Source organism: Centroberyx affinis, unplaced genomic scaffold (genome assembly GCF_046629955.1).
Source record: "Centroberyx affinis isolate AG114_WGS23_722 - 3 ecotype Tasmania unplaced genomic scaffold, CSIRO-AGI_Caff_v1 ptg004288l_1, whole genome shotgun sequence".
NCBI lineage: Eukaryota > Metazoa > Chordata > Actinopteri > Beryciformes > Berycidae > Centroberyx > Centroberyx affinis.
The window spans coordinates 665,350-682,644 of NW_027282008.1; the positions used below are offsets into that span (position 1 = coordinate 665,350).

General features: G+C 43.6%; 1 protein-coding gene across 1 annotated transcript; it reads left to right on the top strand.

The window, feature by feature from the left end:
- The first annotated feature begins 972 nt into the window (after positions 1–972).
- On the top strand, positions 973–3,533 carry LOC139664490 (sphingosine 1-phosphate receptor 4-like). The gene is made up of 2 exons (XM_071543338.1): positions 973–1,005; positions 1,704–3,533. The coding sequence occupies exon 2, from the start codon at positions 1,899–1,901 to the stop codon at positions 3,135–3,137; it is 1,239 nt and encodes a 412-aa protein (XP_071399439.1). The 5' UTR covers positions 973–1,005; positions 1,704–1,898; the 3' UTR covers positions 3,138–3,533.
- The last annotated feature ends 13,762 nt before the right edge of the window (positions 3,534–17,295 follow it).

The following is a 17,295-nucleotide window of genomic DNA, read 5'->3' on the forward strand; positions in this document are numbered from 1 at the left end:
TTCAATCCAAGTTTACACAAACACAAGATCTTTTGTGAAGACTTTAGAAACCTTTTCAAGTCATCAAAGTACAAGTCAAAGTCACGTCCCAAGTCACCAGAACCAAAGTCAAGTCTCAAGTCTTCTCCTCATGCATCAAATCAAGTCTCGAGCAATTGTGACTGGAGTCTGACTTTAGTCCAATTCCTGTGACAGAGTCCCTACCTCAGCTGTGGCTTATCTGCTGATACCGCTACCACAGCTGGGTGTCGAGGTATGAAACCCTGTTGTGCAGGGAGGGGCCCCTCATCATCAGATTGGGAGTTCCTGTTTTTCTCTTGTTATTTCTGAGAAATATTGAGAAAAAAAAATTCTAATTTAATGATTTTGTAATGATGCCTCTGTGTGCCAGTGGCTCGTAAAAGTGAGTAGGCTATCTTGCCACACATCCTCCAAAACATCCTTTTGTCATCATACACTATCGTACATCTATTATGTGTGGCATACATGTGTTGAAACAGTCCTTCCCGTATAAGTCAGCTTAAGAAAGGATATTGCAGTAGCAGTGAAAGTTGCATGATGCCCTGGGAAAACATGATCTTGATGCACCACAAAAACTGATGGCAACTAAATTAATAAATGTGAATTTTTTGTCAAATGTACCTTTCTGACAGAAGCAGTAGAAGCAGTAGCACTTGGCAAACAACATCTTTTGCCAAGTTTTTGTCAAATTCTGAATTTCACAATTTCACTGTCTCTTTGTAAGGTGATGGAACAAAAGTGACAGCAATCTCTGTTGCATACGTGTGTGTGCATATGTGTGTGTGTATGTGTGTGTGTGTGTGTGTGTGTGTGTGTGTGTGTGTGTGTGTGTTGCATGTGTGTATGTGTGTGTGTGTGTGTGTGTGTGTATGGTTGGGTGTGGACCACCTTCTGAGCCTTACTTCCCCATCAAACAAGAGCAGCAAAAATCCGTGCTCAGTTTGAGTTGATGATATTCACACACTCAGCATCACCACCTCTACAGTAAGTACTGTGTCCTGTCACTTCTGCAAAGCTTTGCTGTCAAAGAATTCACTTTACTGTACAGGTCAGCTAATTATGTATAACAGATTTCATCAATTTGTCATGAGAATATTGTTGAATTGTTAAAACAAATTTCACAATTTCAACTTTTGTGGCATTACATGCAGAACTTCATGAGTAAAGATGAATGCATTTTTTCTGCTACTGTTCACATTAAAGGTTTTACAATATTAACTATGAAAATGCTCAAATTTTCACCAAAAATGGTTTTAAAGGAAAAAGAAAAAAAAAAAACCTGTGCAGATTTTTTATTTTTTATTTTTATGTTTTTGCCATTTGGCAATTTTTTACTATTATAGTATACAGTTGGCTCTGCTGATTGAGAGCTTTAAGATAACATTTTTCATCATTCTTTTATCAAATCATATGTGTATTTCCTTCACGTGCCAATTTAAAGGCCCTCTGCAGCTGCTTACTTCTTCTTCTGTTAACCACAGTTTAGCGGAGTGTGTGTGGCGCAGGGGGGAGAGATTTAAATTATGCCTTTTAAATTGACTGAAGCACGCTGATGAGGGAGCACACAGCACAGTCATAATGAGCACCAGGGGATTTTATGTTGTGTGATCGTTGTGAACTTAATTCATGTGATTTGTACATAGATACTGTATTGATGTTGCTCTTTTTTTATCACTTCTCAGGTGTGTGTTGTCCACTAGCAGAGCTCCAGTGGTAAGAGTGTGATAGCCTGTTTGAGAACAGGAGTTCCACACTAATTCCAGTGCAGCTCATACCAGCTAAGCTTTTTCTAGCCGGACCCAACCAACTTGAGATCATCCCACTCCGCTCCTGTCCCACCCACAGCCCGTCCCGTCTCCACCAACCCAGCCTTTACTATGAATATCTTCTCGCTCAGCTCGCCCTCCTCCTGCCCCAACTTGTACCATTCCCCCAGTTACTACGGCAACACCAGCATCTCAAACGCCACCACCGCAAACAGCAACATCAACTATGTGATCCTGCAGCATTACAACCACACCGGCCGTCTGCAGAACAGAACCATTTCAAGCAACCAGAACCACATCACTGTCACCATGGGCATCTTCCTGTTGTTCAGTGTTTTCATCATCCTGGAGAACCTCCTGGTGCTGATAGCTGTTGTCTCCCGCATCTGCCACAGCCGGCGCTGGGTGTATGTCTGCATCGCCAACATCACCCTCAGTGACCTCCTCACCGGCGCTGCCTACGTGGTCAACATCTGTATGTCTGGCAGCCAGACGTTCCGCCTCAGCCCCGAGCTCTGGCTCTTCAGGGAAGGCACGCTCTTCGTGGCACTGGCCGCATCCATATTCAGTCTTCTGCTGATTGCCGTGGAGCGCTACACCACCATGATAAAGCCGCTGCAGCAGAAGTCAACCAGGAGGACCTACTGCCGCATCTACAGCTTGGTGGTGCTCTGCTGGGTTTTGGCGCTGGTGATCGGCTTCCTCCCCTTGTTCGGGTGGAACTGCATGTGCAGCCTGGAGGATTGCTCCACCCTCCTCCCTCTCTACTCTAAGACCTACATCTTCTTCTCCCTCACCATCTTCTTCATCATCCTACTGGCCATCGGAGTGCTCTATGGTCTCATCTACAGGCACGTACATACAACACAGCTGGACTTCCAGCGCAGTCGCAAACGGGCCCTGGCTCTCCTCAAAACTGTCATCTCCATTGTAGGGGTCTTCATGATCTGCTGGGGGCCTCTGTTCCTGCTCTTACTGGTGGACTTCTTCTGCACCTCCCGCCAGTGTGCCCCTCTGTTCAGCGCTGACATGGTCATTTGCCTGGCGGTCCTCAACTCTGGCCTGAACCCCATCATCTACGCCCTGGGCAGCAGCGAACTGAGGAAGGCCATCGCCGGCCTGCTGTGCTGCTGCTGCCTGAAGGTCGGCCTCTGCAGCCCGGACACCTTCCTGTCCAAGGAGACCAGCAGCACCTCAGAGAGCCGGAGGGACAGCCTGAGGAACAGTTTCAGTAAGGTCAGAAGTCTAAGCGTGGCCTCCCCGCCGTCGACTCCACGCAAGAGTCGCAACGCCCCAAAAAAATACAGACTTAGCTCCACCACCACCTGCCTGTCAGTTTCAAGTGGTTAAACCACAGAGCGCTCCCCACCCAAACAAACAGGACCTGTGCGCACCGATACACATCTACTGGTTTCCTCTGAGTTTTGGTTTGAATGTATAATGCTTTGTCATACAACTGTTGATTACACTGTCATAAAACTGAACTGTCATAAAATACAGAAAAAAAAATTTACTTTTTCCTAGAGGTTGCAATAATACTGTGGATAGAAGAAATGCCTTATTTGTGTTATTATTTTAGCCTTACCAGCCATATTTTCTCTTTATGCATTTCAGTATTTTGTTGTATAATTTCTGTTTACTGAGTTACACTGTACTTGTTGTTATATGCTGTAAATTTATGTTTTAAGTTTTGAAACTACTGCTATTTACAGGAGTTAATGTACAGTATATATACAGTATAAAAGGAGTCACAGACAATGCAAATGTCTGTTTCAATATTGTGTTGTAACAATTTTTTCGAAGCCCAATGTTGTTGTTTTTTACAGAACTGAATATAAATAAAGTTTATTTTACTTTAACAATGAATAAATGTTTTATTTACTGTAATAACTATACTACCACCACTTTCCTCTGGAGGGAGACATATTATCAAAAGGCTTGGACTGGCTTCTGTGTGAAGACCAACTGATTCAAAGTGCTTTTGTCTTTTCCCAGTCTGAAAAGGAGATATTGTACTGAACTCTGCATGTGTGATGAATAGCTTTCTAATTTTAACAGATGCTGCAGTGAACAGAGGTAGATTTACCATATCCCACCACAGTACACACAGACATCTTCTAATCTCTGCCTAAAACAATATTTTTGTTCATTCAGCGGTTTAGTACAGGATTTGCCAACCAGTTGTGTGAGTAAGTGTGCCTGAGGGAAAATGTTTATTTTCTTTACTTTTGAAGGCTCTTCTCCTCTGGCAGACCTACACTATCGCCAGGTTGCGTAACAGACTCCTCAAGAGGCCTTTTCCAGGCTGCTCTCCCTCTCTGCTTTCTGACAGATTGAGTGATTGAAGTTCAGTACAGAGAGGGTGAGGGCTGGGACTGCAGCCCCAAGGGCATACACAGCCACGGCTTATTGATAAATTCATTATGACTGTCTGGCAGGATAGATAGATAAGGTTCAGCAGGTAGTCTCCACCCCTAAGTCATATAGGCTACTGTACTGTACTGAAACGTCTGCATCCTGGAACAACTTGTTTTATCTCGACTCGAGAATATCGGAGGGACTTTCACAGAAGAAACCCAAATGTCTAAAACTTTCAATAAGCAGACAGTATGCAAAGTTGGTTTCTCTGGCACAGTTTCACATTTTAGTTCATTATAGAGACACTGTAAAAAGAAGTTTGAAAATTGGATTGATTTTATTTTTAGAGAGATAAACATCTAATTTGAAGGAATAGTTTGCACTTTTTTGTTATTGTTTCCTTTCTGGGTTAACTCTAGAAATAGCAATCTAGCCAATATCAAAGCTTAAAGGAATTAACCATTTAGATAAAGTATCATGAAGGATCCAGAGAACAGTCAGTTGCCAGCTGGCATCAAGGTCTTTTACATACTCAAAATGAACAATAGACTTTAAGAGTTTTCATTTTTCATGCATCATTGTCTTTTTTCCTACCTCAGGCAGTGCTGAGTTAAATCATACATGTTTTTTTTTTCCATGTGAAACTCACACAGTCATAACAGCCATGAAAATAAGAGCATGAGAGAGAGGAAATTATGGAAATGATTGATGCATGATATTAGACTGTGGTTGATGGAGGATTGGTTATTACAAATTACAGGAGACGGATTGGCACCTAACTGATAGAGGTCTGTGTGTGTTCTCTCTCTCTCTCTGTATGTGTGTGTGTGTGTGTGTGTGTGTGTGTGTGTGTGTGTGTGTGTGTGTGTGTGTGTGTGTGTGTGAGTCATGATCACAAACCCATACTAATGATAAAAAAGATTAGCCCAAGGAAGAAGTGAATTAAAAGAAAAAATCCCTATTCCTAAGAAAGAATTTGCAATAAATTATTCAAAATGCTTTAAATGATGAAAGCATTCCTATATACAATATACTGTATGTCTACCTTGTGTATGCAAGCATTGAACGATTAAATGTGTTCAGTTATAAAAAAAAATATGTAGTACAATAGTACATTTATTGTTACTGGTGTTCAAAGTGAATCTGAGCTTCATGAGTAAATGATTCATATTCTGACTTGTTCACTTGTTTGTTTTATGCCTCCTATGCCCCTCCTATGGATAAGGAGCCAGGGAGAGGGAGCCACCACCGACTGTTGAGATGAACCCCTGCTCTGGCAGCTGCTCAAGGCATCAGACAGGCATTCCTGTTGGTGACGTGTGTGAGCTGCACGGGCTCGTCAGCGCCGGCTGCAAGGAGGAAATGAGGCGTGGAGGTGAGAGGAGAAGAACGTCGCTTTTATCCCTTTTACCTGAAATGGCCGCCCACGCAGCGGCTGAGATGATTGTGTTGTGCCATAGGCAGCCGCTAAATTACACACACACACACACACACACACACATGCACACACACACACACACACACACACAGGTATACACACACACACACACACACACACACACATTTCATAGTATTTCTATATACAGTATGACAATGAAGCAACTTGACTTTGCAACACACACTCATACACACACAATTGCAAATGTATACACATACATATATAAAGATGCAGAAAAACACACACAAACGCACACACACACATACACACACACATGCACATAACCGCACACACCTACACATTAAAAACCAGTCTCTGCAGTCATTTGTGAGGTTTCTCCTAAGTAATCGCGCCCCTGTGAGAAGTTCTGAGGCCAGCTCTCCTCAGAATCTTTTCCTGTTTTTTTTTGTGGTTATGGAAGCAAACAAGTCATTGCTAGTTTTGTGTGTTTGTCTGTGTGTGTTTGTGTGTGTGTGTGTGTGTGTGTGTGTGTGTTTCCCCTTCCCCACTCATGAATTCCTGCATCTTTACGGTTAAGAGTAGGGGATAAGCCTCCCTCATCTCTGGTCCTGGCACGGCTCCAGGTCCGGTGCCTGATGAAAAAGCAACAGAAAATTCCAGGCTTTATTAGCTCCGGGCTCAGAGACGTTTGTTGTATCATATTTGACATGTCAGGGGCTGATCACCAATCTTTCCTTCTCTCAGTATCTCTCTCTCTCGCTGCAACAAGAAGGCCTTTTCTCCACTCCAAATGAGGTGCGATGGGTTAATGATGGTTGCGTGCAGACGTGGCCATGCCCTCAATAATTACCTCGCTGGCTTTGCCTCCAGGTGTTCAGCAGACAGCTAATGATGTACTGTCTGAGGAGAGGCGAAGGCAACGGGTGAGGCGGGGTGTCGGGCCGGGCAGGAGAGGTGCCGGAGCCAAGGGGGGAACCTGACGAAACCGAGGGACAGAGGCTAAAGAGTGAAGCAATGACACAGTCTGATCTCTGGTACTGTAAACACTGAAACGGAAGAGTCATTCAGTCAGTAAGACATTCAACTAGTCAAACAGTCAGTCAGTCAGTCAGTCAGTCAGTCAGTCAGTGGTCGACTGGGATAAAAAAAAAAAAAAACGGCCCTGGAAATTTGACCCAGACCGGCCGACCCGCTCCACTGCCGACCCGCTTCTCACATTATGGACACATATTGTGTCAAAGTATTATTAGATTCATAGCCTATTTTTTTTAGAATCTTTAAAATGAAGTTGCCATTTTATATATTGGATGATACATTTCATTTCAAAATTTAATACAAAACATCACTTTTACAATTAGTTATTGACAAGATTTATGCTCACTACCCATAATTGTCACATCTCAGCAACTTGGAGATCATAGAGAATTTTAACTTTCCTTTTACTTTTTTACTGCTTTAATAGTAATTATGATAATTCCGACAGCACCTGAAGGCAGCATAACAGCTACAATTATGCTGCTGCACTTTGATGCTAGAAGAAGAACTGATACATGTTGCACTGTTAGTTCTAGTGCGAAAAAATAATTTAATCAATTTCTGGCATTTGGTCACATCTGCCCTGAGGGACTGTTTTCACTTAGTTTTTCAGTCCCACTTTTGCAATTTTGTTCTGCTGCTTTTCCATGATCATTTGTTAGGTCGACTCAGACACAATTTATGCACAACACAATCAGTCTGACGTTGTCAGCTCAATGTATGAAAGGTCATGAGACTCATGAGATGTGATGACTTAAGATCCCCACTCACAAACACACACCTCTATGGAGCCGGCCGGTCTACAGCAGAACTGCCAAACAGCATGGGACATTTTTTTTAAAATCTTTTCCTATCAGTGTTGCTTCACTCACTGCTGGCCCACAGGTTGACCCACAGGCTGACCGGCCCAGATCAATGGTTCTGAACGTGGGGTCCGAAGACCACCAGGGGTCCCTGAGGGGGAGCCAGGGGGTCCCCAGCAAACTGATGAATTGTTAAACGTCACCATTATTTCATTTACAAGAAGTTAACACAATTAGAGGATGTAGAAGAATGATTATTTTGGTCATAGTTTCACTGTTATCTCTCTATCTACAAAACAGATAGTCATAGGATTCTGGCAAAAATCGTATCTAACAATACAAAATCTCATCAAATGGGGGTCCGTGGCTCTAATGTGGACTAAATTTGGGGTCTTTGATATGAAAAAGGTTGAGAATCACTGCTCTTGATGACCAGTCCGCCCCTGCAGTCACTCACTCACTCGCTCACTCACTCCCTATCTCTCTTTTCCCATGTCTCCTCCTCTCCAGCCTCTTATTGCATGAACCCAGTGGCAGCAGGCTTGCTGTTAACCATACCCGAGTTACACAATGCCCTAATCCCCTCTCCTGTACCTGTAGGTCATGGGAAAGAGGAGGGACAACATGTAAACACGGTGGTGTGGGGAGACGGAAGGCGATGTGGAGGTGGTCTAGCCGTCTGACACCTGGCAGTCCAGTTTAACAGAAGAATCTACAGGTAGTTGAGAAAGAATGACTTACACACTTCACTCCTCTGGACTCCCGCAACTGTTTCTTGGACATATTGGCCACAGTTCTATAGATTTACTGTACAACAATAGATTCACTGTAATGACGATATATTTTGATTTGGATATGAGAGTCTTTCATTATCATTAATTTCTCATAATTAGCCATACAGCACCTATCTACTTCTACAGGGCAGGAGAATACACAATAGTACTTTTTGTGAGTGAGTGAGCATGTGTGCAAGTGTTAATGTGTGTGTGTTTCAAGATACGTGTTAACATGTGTGTGCGTGTGTCCTTGCATGTGTGTGAGTGTGTGTGTGTGTGTGTGTGTGTGAGTGTGTGTGTGTGTGTGTGTTCCCACACTGAGGTAATGGAGAGAGTGACAGCCAGGTATCTGTGAGGTCAGCGGTTATCTGGTCTTTCTCAGCCGCACAGAGGATGATTTCATAAACTGGCAGCATCAGGAAATTCTCTCTCTCTCTTCTCTCTTTATTTGACCCAGCGGACGCGCTCCCTAAGAAAGCCTCCCTAAGAAAAAAAAGCCTGTGTGTTTGGCTACCTTACAGCGTCCCACTCCACATTCAGACATCAATAATGGCTGTGTAAATACTCTGTGTTGTGGATACAATTATACCCAATCAGTCAAATCGGTCGCCATTTTCCTCTGGGCAGCTGACATCATGCTCTTGCCAACACAGAGAACAAAGGAGAGGAAGGGCGTTCTCGCTGCGTGTCCACACGAACAAGTCAAACATTTGCATACAAGACCATTTTTGTTCCCCATGTGTCTGTGTTTCTCTCTCCTGCACCTGGCTGTGGAATCTCGCCTGAAGGATTTGGAGACCCAGGTTCTCTTGTTCTGCGGTGCAATTGGATTTTATTATAATTTATGTATGTTCACAGTTAGGTCTCCCCAGCAATGCATAAACGCATGCAAAGTGTGTCTATTATCGCCCTACCTCCCATGCACACACACACACACACACACACACACACTGGGACTCTGACCTGACGACACACAGTAGGAAGACAACAGCTGAAGAGGAAAAGGGAGGATGACAGAATGGAGAAAGATGAACTCTCCTCAGCTGTTTCTTCCTCAGCTCATTCGCCTTCGTACTGTCGTTTTTTTGGGGGGATTTTTTTCTGTATGTTGACAGAAAGAAAGCTGGGAGGGACACAGGAGAGAGAGAGAGAGAGAGAAGGTTCTGGAGAGATTTAGTCGTAGGCCAGCGCTGGGTACATGTGGGGAGATGGGGGTCTTAACAGCTACACCATCTCTGGGCACAGCTGTTTCCTCTTTCTTTATCAGATTCCAGATAGTGGGACAGCGGATACAAAGAAGAACAGGCCAGGGGTTATGAGAAATAAAATGGTGGAGGCAGACACATTGTGTACACAAACCCTTTGCTTTTAACCTTTCCCTTTTCATAAAAAAAAAAAGAAAATAACATGTTACAACAAGGTGAAAAATTGCCACAAGCACACAAAGGCGCTTTTTCAATCTTCTTTCGTTTTGGGTACACAGGACAATTACTAAAGACAACACTAGTTTTCTCCCAGGTTTGGATCTCGGCCATCGTCAGTGACTTTGCGCTCAACCTTGGGAATGTATGTGGGCATGTTTTCCTTCTTTTCTTAATCCCCTCTCTCATTCTTCCTCTGCTTTGGCTGAGCACCGTGACCACTTAACTAATTGTGTTGTGAAAGATGTTCCAAGGGTGATGATGTGGCTTCGGTTTCCAAAAAGTTTCCAAAGTGAGGAGGACACAGGTTTTCTTTGAGAGAGGTCTGTTGTGTTCAAGTTCAGGGGCCTCATTTATAAAAACATGCTTTGTCTTTGTTTATTTATTATTATTTTGTTGGAGATAATTTATGGATCCCCGTAAGCGGAAATTGTCTTTCGCTTGCCCACCTCCACAGGAAGGTCAGAGGTGAGAGGTCAGGGTCAGATACACAACAGCACAACTGGAACTGGTTTGGATTCAGCGTTTGGCTCAAGGACACTTCAGCAGGGCTTGAACTCGGTCTTTCCGGCTGAAGGACAGTAATCGCTACGCCAATCTGTTATAGCTTAATTCCAACTTAAATTCATTTGAATAAATATGATAAAAGCAAATTATTAAAGTCCCCATGACATGACGTCCCATTACTTTTACTTCCTGGAAAACAGAGTATCTTTCATGGTGACTTCATGCTGCTCTATCTATTAGGTGTAAATAAGTTTCTAACCAATAAAACCACCAGATTTTTGAACAACCCTGCCCCTCTGCACCCCTCCCATCAAATAAAATTGCCTTTCTCTCCCTGACTGATATTCCACTGGTTTAGACTTTTGATTGATCCCTCACTGCATTATGTACCACCCTGACATCCTGTTTCAACAGGAAATGCATCAAATCCAGGAAGTAAAGATGCCATTTCATGGTGTCTTTAAGATTATATCTGCAGTAATGTCTTGCATGATGATAGATTTTTTTGTTCCGTGTTTATATATCTCAGAAATTCATGAATCCCACTGTGTTTGGCATCCAGATCCAGATCAATATTTCATAAAAACCCTAAAAAAAAATTGGTCAGAGGCCCAAAATGTGTGCATACCTTTTATGAATGAGGCCCCAGACAGCACAGTAAAAAGTGGATGTCTTGTTTGTGATATATCATTCTTAAAAATATATACATAATGCAGTCATAGAGAATAACAAAACAATAATCCCTGTAAATGTGTAATACCACAATGAAACACTTCTTCTGACACATATTTTTCTGCTCACCATTTACTGGGTCGTTTAAAACCTCCTACTGTACATATGAAATCAATTAAACATATCTTTAGTCAAAGTCACTCCAACTATAATTTCTACATGACTTCACACAAAGGTTTGGCCTGAACTTTGCATTTCAAAGTGCTGTCACTCGTCTGCCTCCCTTGTCTGCCTCCCTCGTCTGTGAGATTGCTGTTGAGTGGGTTTGGGTTTCGGGTCATGACTCGAGGTTCTCGGGTCCTGAGCGGCAGCAGTAGCCCCGACGCCGGCCTTGGTTTTTCACATAACTCGCCATTTACATGCTATGAGGCAGGAAGAACGGAAGGGACTGAGGCTTTGTAGAACAGATGTTCCCGTTCAGCCCTAAACCAAATTACCCAGCCCAGCACACAGCGATGGGCCAGAACCACACGGACCCTGATTGAATGGGGGCAACAAAAGCAGATCAGGCTCAATAAAGCAGCCACATCATGAAATCTGGTCAGCCTTTGAGGCCCGAAGATGAAAGGGACATTGACATCGCTATGGAGACTAAAATGAGAGACGTGGTCAAAGCTGGAGGCTTTGGTCTGGGTAACCCGTTTATGGCTGTGTAATTGCTTGTGTGTGTGTGTGTGTGTGTATGTGTGTGTGTGTTTTGATGAATTTGAATTTGGGAATGTGTATTGTCATGTTTATGATTTCAGTATATGCGGCAGGCAGCCCAGCCAACTGGGTGTAGCAAGTGTAACTCTAGAAGAGAGCTGAACCTGTGACCCTCTGCAGTTTGCTGGAAATCCTCCACTATGGCACTGACAATAACCTGTTAGCAAACCGCTAACAGCCCGCTGGTAAGCAGGTGGCGATTCACTAACAAGACAATGTGGTAATCATCTCCCCCCAAACTCATCCTTTCATCCTTTCTAAGCATCACAGAGATGCTCAATCTCTCATTTTAATTTATCTCTGTTTCTATCCTTTGTTAATCTAAGCCTTTTTAATTACCTATTTTATTCTTTGTTCTCCACCTCTGTTCTTCGCAGCTGCAATGACCCAATTTCCCCCCGGGGATCAATGATGTTATCTTATCTTTTATCATTGTATAAAAAAAACAATACTAGAATTCTTTCTCAGGCACATTTCAACTTTATTCAACTGTCGGGTTGGTAAATGCATTACATGAAACACTGATTTCACCTGTAACATCAAAAGAAATCATGCTTCAAATGGTTCAAAGTAGTTAGCAAACTTACTGACATTTTGAATAATGCACTTCATGCACCAATGTATTCTATATTCAGTTAGATTAACTGCTTACACAAATCATCTCCTAACTTTTCATTGGTACCACCTGGCTGGAACAATGCCCTGAAGACAAGATCCCACCGCTGACACGATGAAATAGCGACTTTCCAGCCCGTCTTTAGGTAATCTCTTCAAGGTTAGAATGGAACATCTATCCACAGAAATTCTAGCTCTAACAGAAATGTAATTTTATGGCGCCAACCACAATCAATGGGGTTGCTGGATAAGAGCAGATTCATCGTGCTCGCTAATGAGCTTCCATTTTCCTATGGGTATAAAGTCTTCAAGATGAAGCACTTCCCTTTGGTGGTCGTGAGATATCTCTAAAGTAGAGAGTGGGGATGAAGCAGCATTGCACACATTCCCAATCACTGATAATGGAGGCTGCTGGGGTGACATCAATTACACAGACATAGCAGGCATTTCACTGGGATTACCTCACAATGAACTGCAGTCTCAGTCTGGCCTTTGACAGCTCAGAGAGAGAGAAAAAAGAGAGAGAGAGAGAGAGTCAGAGAGAGACATAGACAGAGGGAGAGAGACGTGTTTGCAGCCTTGTCAAGGGATGAATGCGATGCTGAAATAAACATGAAGGCTGAGCACAACAACAAGAATGAATGCATCAGTATGTAACAATATTCACACAACGGCTCAGTACGCCAGGGCCTACCTATCAAGCAAAAATGGTAAATCTACTTATGAAACATTCATACTTTGGCTAAGAAAGGGACAGTCATCTAACACGGCTGCACTGCCTTGGATACACTTCAGGGTTCAGCGCAGTCGCCTGACAGGTTGGAATGCACGGGTTTCATTTCATCAGGGCCAATGACTGGAGCCAAAAGCCCCAAGGGACTCTTTGGGGGTGTGGTTAACACAACAGGGCACAGCAATTTGAAACACTGGAACTGGGCTGGGCTGTCTCGCTGCACGCTGATTGGAGGTTGATGAAGTAACGCGGAACACAGATTTGGCTAGTTAGTGGGCTCCACTCCTGTTCCTGCTGAACTGAGCCAGTTTTCAGGTAAAACACTGATACCAGTTCAGTAGGCACGGGAGGGCACAGCCCGAACATCGCTTCCTGTGACATGGGAGGGTGCAGCCTGCGTGCACAGTAGGTATTTTTTAAAAACCTTATGTACAGAGCATTTACACACATGAACAGGACGGTGTCAGTGCGACATATACAGTGTAAATGCAATGAAAAAAGAATGAGCAAACAATCTCTGAGTGTGATAGTCGGGTATACCAATGTTTCCTTTCCACCATATAAGTCCAGGCTGTTGTTTGGTGCCCCAAAGTACTGGCACACAGGTGCTGAGCTAAGTCAATTGGACAAGAACTGGGCATGCCCCGACGGGTCTGACATTTAGTACCACATTCCTAAAATCCAATAGGCCCTTTGGCACATTTGAGTCCACATCAAACCTGGGTCAAATTGTATCTGAAATCCTTTCAAATATTTCGGTATGCATGATGATTCTTGCCAAGCATAGGCCGCATAGGTTAAGATTTCATAAACTCAAATGTAAAAGCCTGCCCAGTTGTTGCTCCAGGCAAACACAATCGAAACAAAAGGTTTTCAGGTGCTGTTTGTCCCAGGTCTGACCCATACGGCACGCTCAGAACCTGCGGAGTTTGGTCCATAACACGTCCAAACCCACACAGCTCCTGCATGGGACCATAATTCTTAGTCATTAACTCTCCCACGCTTGTCCTGATTCTCTTCCAGTCTTCCTCTCCTCTCTTCCCACCTCCCAGTCTCCCTCTCCCCCTCTTCCCTCCCCCTCAGCCTAATCTCTCGTCACTCCTCTGCTTCCCTCCTCCCTCCTCCTTTCTTCATATCCAAGATCATCAAGTTCTTTCCATTCACCGGAACAAATCCCCTCCGTCGAATCAACTATTTCACCTCAGGCACTGAACTTAGCCACTGTGAACAACACATAGCAGGGATCAATGCTCACCAATTAGCTAAGCTCTGTGCCTTTAGCAAGTGGCTGGCTGGCTTTGGAGGGAACAGAGACTCACGCAGACCTTTACGTGACTACTCGCTGGTAACGTTGGTGGTTTCGAAACCTGCAATGCTCGGGATGCCAAAGTTCACATCGCCTTTGATGGGGCTCATTTCATATTGTATTTCAGAGTGTACTGCCAATGAGGGATCCTCCTTGCCTACATTTCAAACAGCAAAACAGTCTCCTTGGTTATAAGCCCTAGGTCACTGGACATTCCAAGTACCGAAACGTGATATGTCTCCAAAAATTTGATACATTATTTAAAATTGGACGGTTATCAAATGCATTTAGATTCACTTCCTGGCTGATTTGAAAGGGGAGAATAGTGTGGACAGTTTGAATTTCAAGCAGCTGCACATTTAACTGCAGTTTTAGAGGGATTAAAACACTCAACGGAGACACATGTTTTTTTTGCGGTTTTTCTTGTAAGAAACTAATTCCACAAGGTAATCTCTTGAAGTCTTGCGAGAGAGCTGAAAACAACATCCATCTGAACTTTAGTCTCCCTGGTCAAATTTCTCCAATATTTATTCCTCTGACTCCATAGCAACATACAGTGTCTGATATCAATTGAAAACAGCCAAGACGACTGCACAAAAGCATCCCACAATGGGAACATACCGATGCGGCTGGGTCACCTGCTGAGCTGTGAAGGAGTGGAAATCCCTGGCAATGTGATTTTTGTTTCTCTTTGTGCATCAAATCACGGTGCCAGGAACCCTCCCCACCACAGCGAGGATGGAAGCTGGATCCACTCTGCCCTCTTCTGCCCTTCCCTGCCCTCTCCACCTTCTCCACCCTCCTCCTGCGATCCAGATGCCTCCCTCCGCAGCTGTGGAGCACCTGTGACCTGACAGAAACAGAGAGAAAGAGAGAGGTGGGGGAGAGGGGTGCATTACTCCTCACAGATTGTAACACTATAACAATATTATATGGCCATTTGATAGATGTACGTCTCTAAGGAAATTAAACCCTTACACTGATGTCTCAAGCAGTCCTGAATGCTCAAGCAAGACATCAGGACTTGAATTGATTTGATCATCTACGATGCACTTCAAACCACTCATGCAACCCTGGAATGTAAGACAATACAACTGATGTCTCTAATAAAAGTTATTAAGTTTGTGTGGACATGAGGAATGACTATGCAGACTTGTCTGTTGCCCGGACCAGCAAGATGCAGCAGATGTGGAGCCTGGTTGGAATATGCAGACCCAGCTACCTGGTCAGCCCTGTTTGTTTAAAGCGGCTTGGAGACAAAAACAAAACACTGGTTCTGTTTGGAATGGCTGGGGCCATGCAAACTGTCTGGCGCTGCTGGACATCAATACTCACAATACAAAATGCCAGCCTAGGAGAACTGGATATCAGGCATGAAGCCCAACAGGCACCGTGCCCATAAAGGATATCTGTCTCCATCTTTTGCAAATAATCAGAACCGAATATGATAAATGAATGTGGTTCTGTTCTGTCTCTGTCTCCCATTAAACAAGGGCTTTCCTTGCATAGAACAAGTTAGACTGGACTGTTTGATTTCCTTTCCCATTGTAGATCGCTGCAAAACCCTTGAAGTTGCTGGGTGGGTCCGCGAGGGGACACATAAGAAAACAAACTCCAACTCTTTTTACAACTTCCTTCTCACTAAATTAGAATGTCACTGTGTATTATTATCTTTTGTTGTTGTTGTTTACGCTGTTTTGCAAGGAAAATTCCAGGGCCACCCTGGTGGGAAGGGGATAATGACAGGATTGTTGAGCGGTGAGGAGGAGGTTAGGGCCGAGTCTCAACAGTCTCTCCTTGATCACTTTGCATACATTCTCAATGCCTCCTCGCCCTTTATCTATCAAAATCAATAGAGAACCACATCTGAAGTTCCTTCCATCAGACCTTATGCTCCAATTAAGAAGATGAGGAGTGAGTGTTCAAAGAGTAACAGACAGACTTTACAGTTTCACTTATAATCAAGGCTGCAGCAGTTAAACCAGTCCAAGGAAAGGAAAGGACTATCATTCGGTGCATTATCCTCCATTTCGACATCGTGATAATTACACATAATTGTCATGAGGACTATGTTTTGAAGTCACAGGCCTACATTTACAGGTCCATAAAGGCTTTACAATGTCCGCTGACAGAATCCCGATGGCACCTATACATTGTTTTTATACAGGAACTGGGTGTCTTCCACAGCTCTGAATAATAGCTAGCCTTAGCTCTGCGCGGTGTTTATGTGCAGAGCCACAGCACATGGTGTACAACCCAACAATGTGGTGCAGAGTCTTTCCCAGACAGAGAAATATGTCTGTCCTGTCAGCCAGTGTTAACACTTTGCTGGCCCCTCCCTACCCAGGAATCATGAATAAATATGTTTGTCTAGGTTTGAGATGTGGAACTTAAAGTTGCGCTTCACTGACCGGTTGTGGGGGGGTGGAATGAGGGATTGCATGCGTGTTTGTGTGTGGGTGTGGGTGTCTCTCTGTGTGTGCGCTCATTGTTCGTTTGCATGCATGAGCTTGTGTGTCTGAGCATTTTGGGTGTGTGTGAGTCTGTGTGTGTGAAAGAAAGAGAGAGAACGTACAAGAGTGTGTGACAGATTGAATCAAAGGGAGTGGTCTTGCCCTCTGACATGTGAGTCATTGTTTGTTTGGTAGGTGTGTAGGCATGATATAGGAAATGTTTCATTTGTGATATCATTTTCCACAGAATCACATCAATGCCAGCAGGTTCAACTGAATGGGGTGATAATTTGACATTTTCCTGGCATGTGGGCTGAAAGACAGAGGATGGCATACAAGGTTAGGATGTGGTAGTGATAGCAATTCAGTGTCTGGAAAAAATAAACATTAACCCACATCCCAGCAATAATAGGTAATCCACAAAAACAAGGTTGGGGTATTACCAGAAATGTACAGTACATCAATAATACATTGTGTAGAATGAAGAAGAATAATACACCATGTTTTTCTCAAATGATTAGAGTGCATATGTTTTTAGTATGGTTCACTGTCATGATCACAGTGATAAAATACAATGTTTAAAGCTGCACCAGGCAAGATTTTAAGGTAAAACTGCATCCGTCTTCTCAGTCTAAACCAGGAAGCACCAGGTAATACCTATTGAG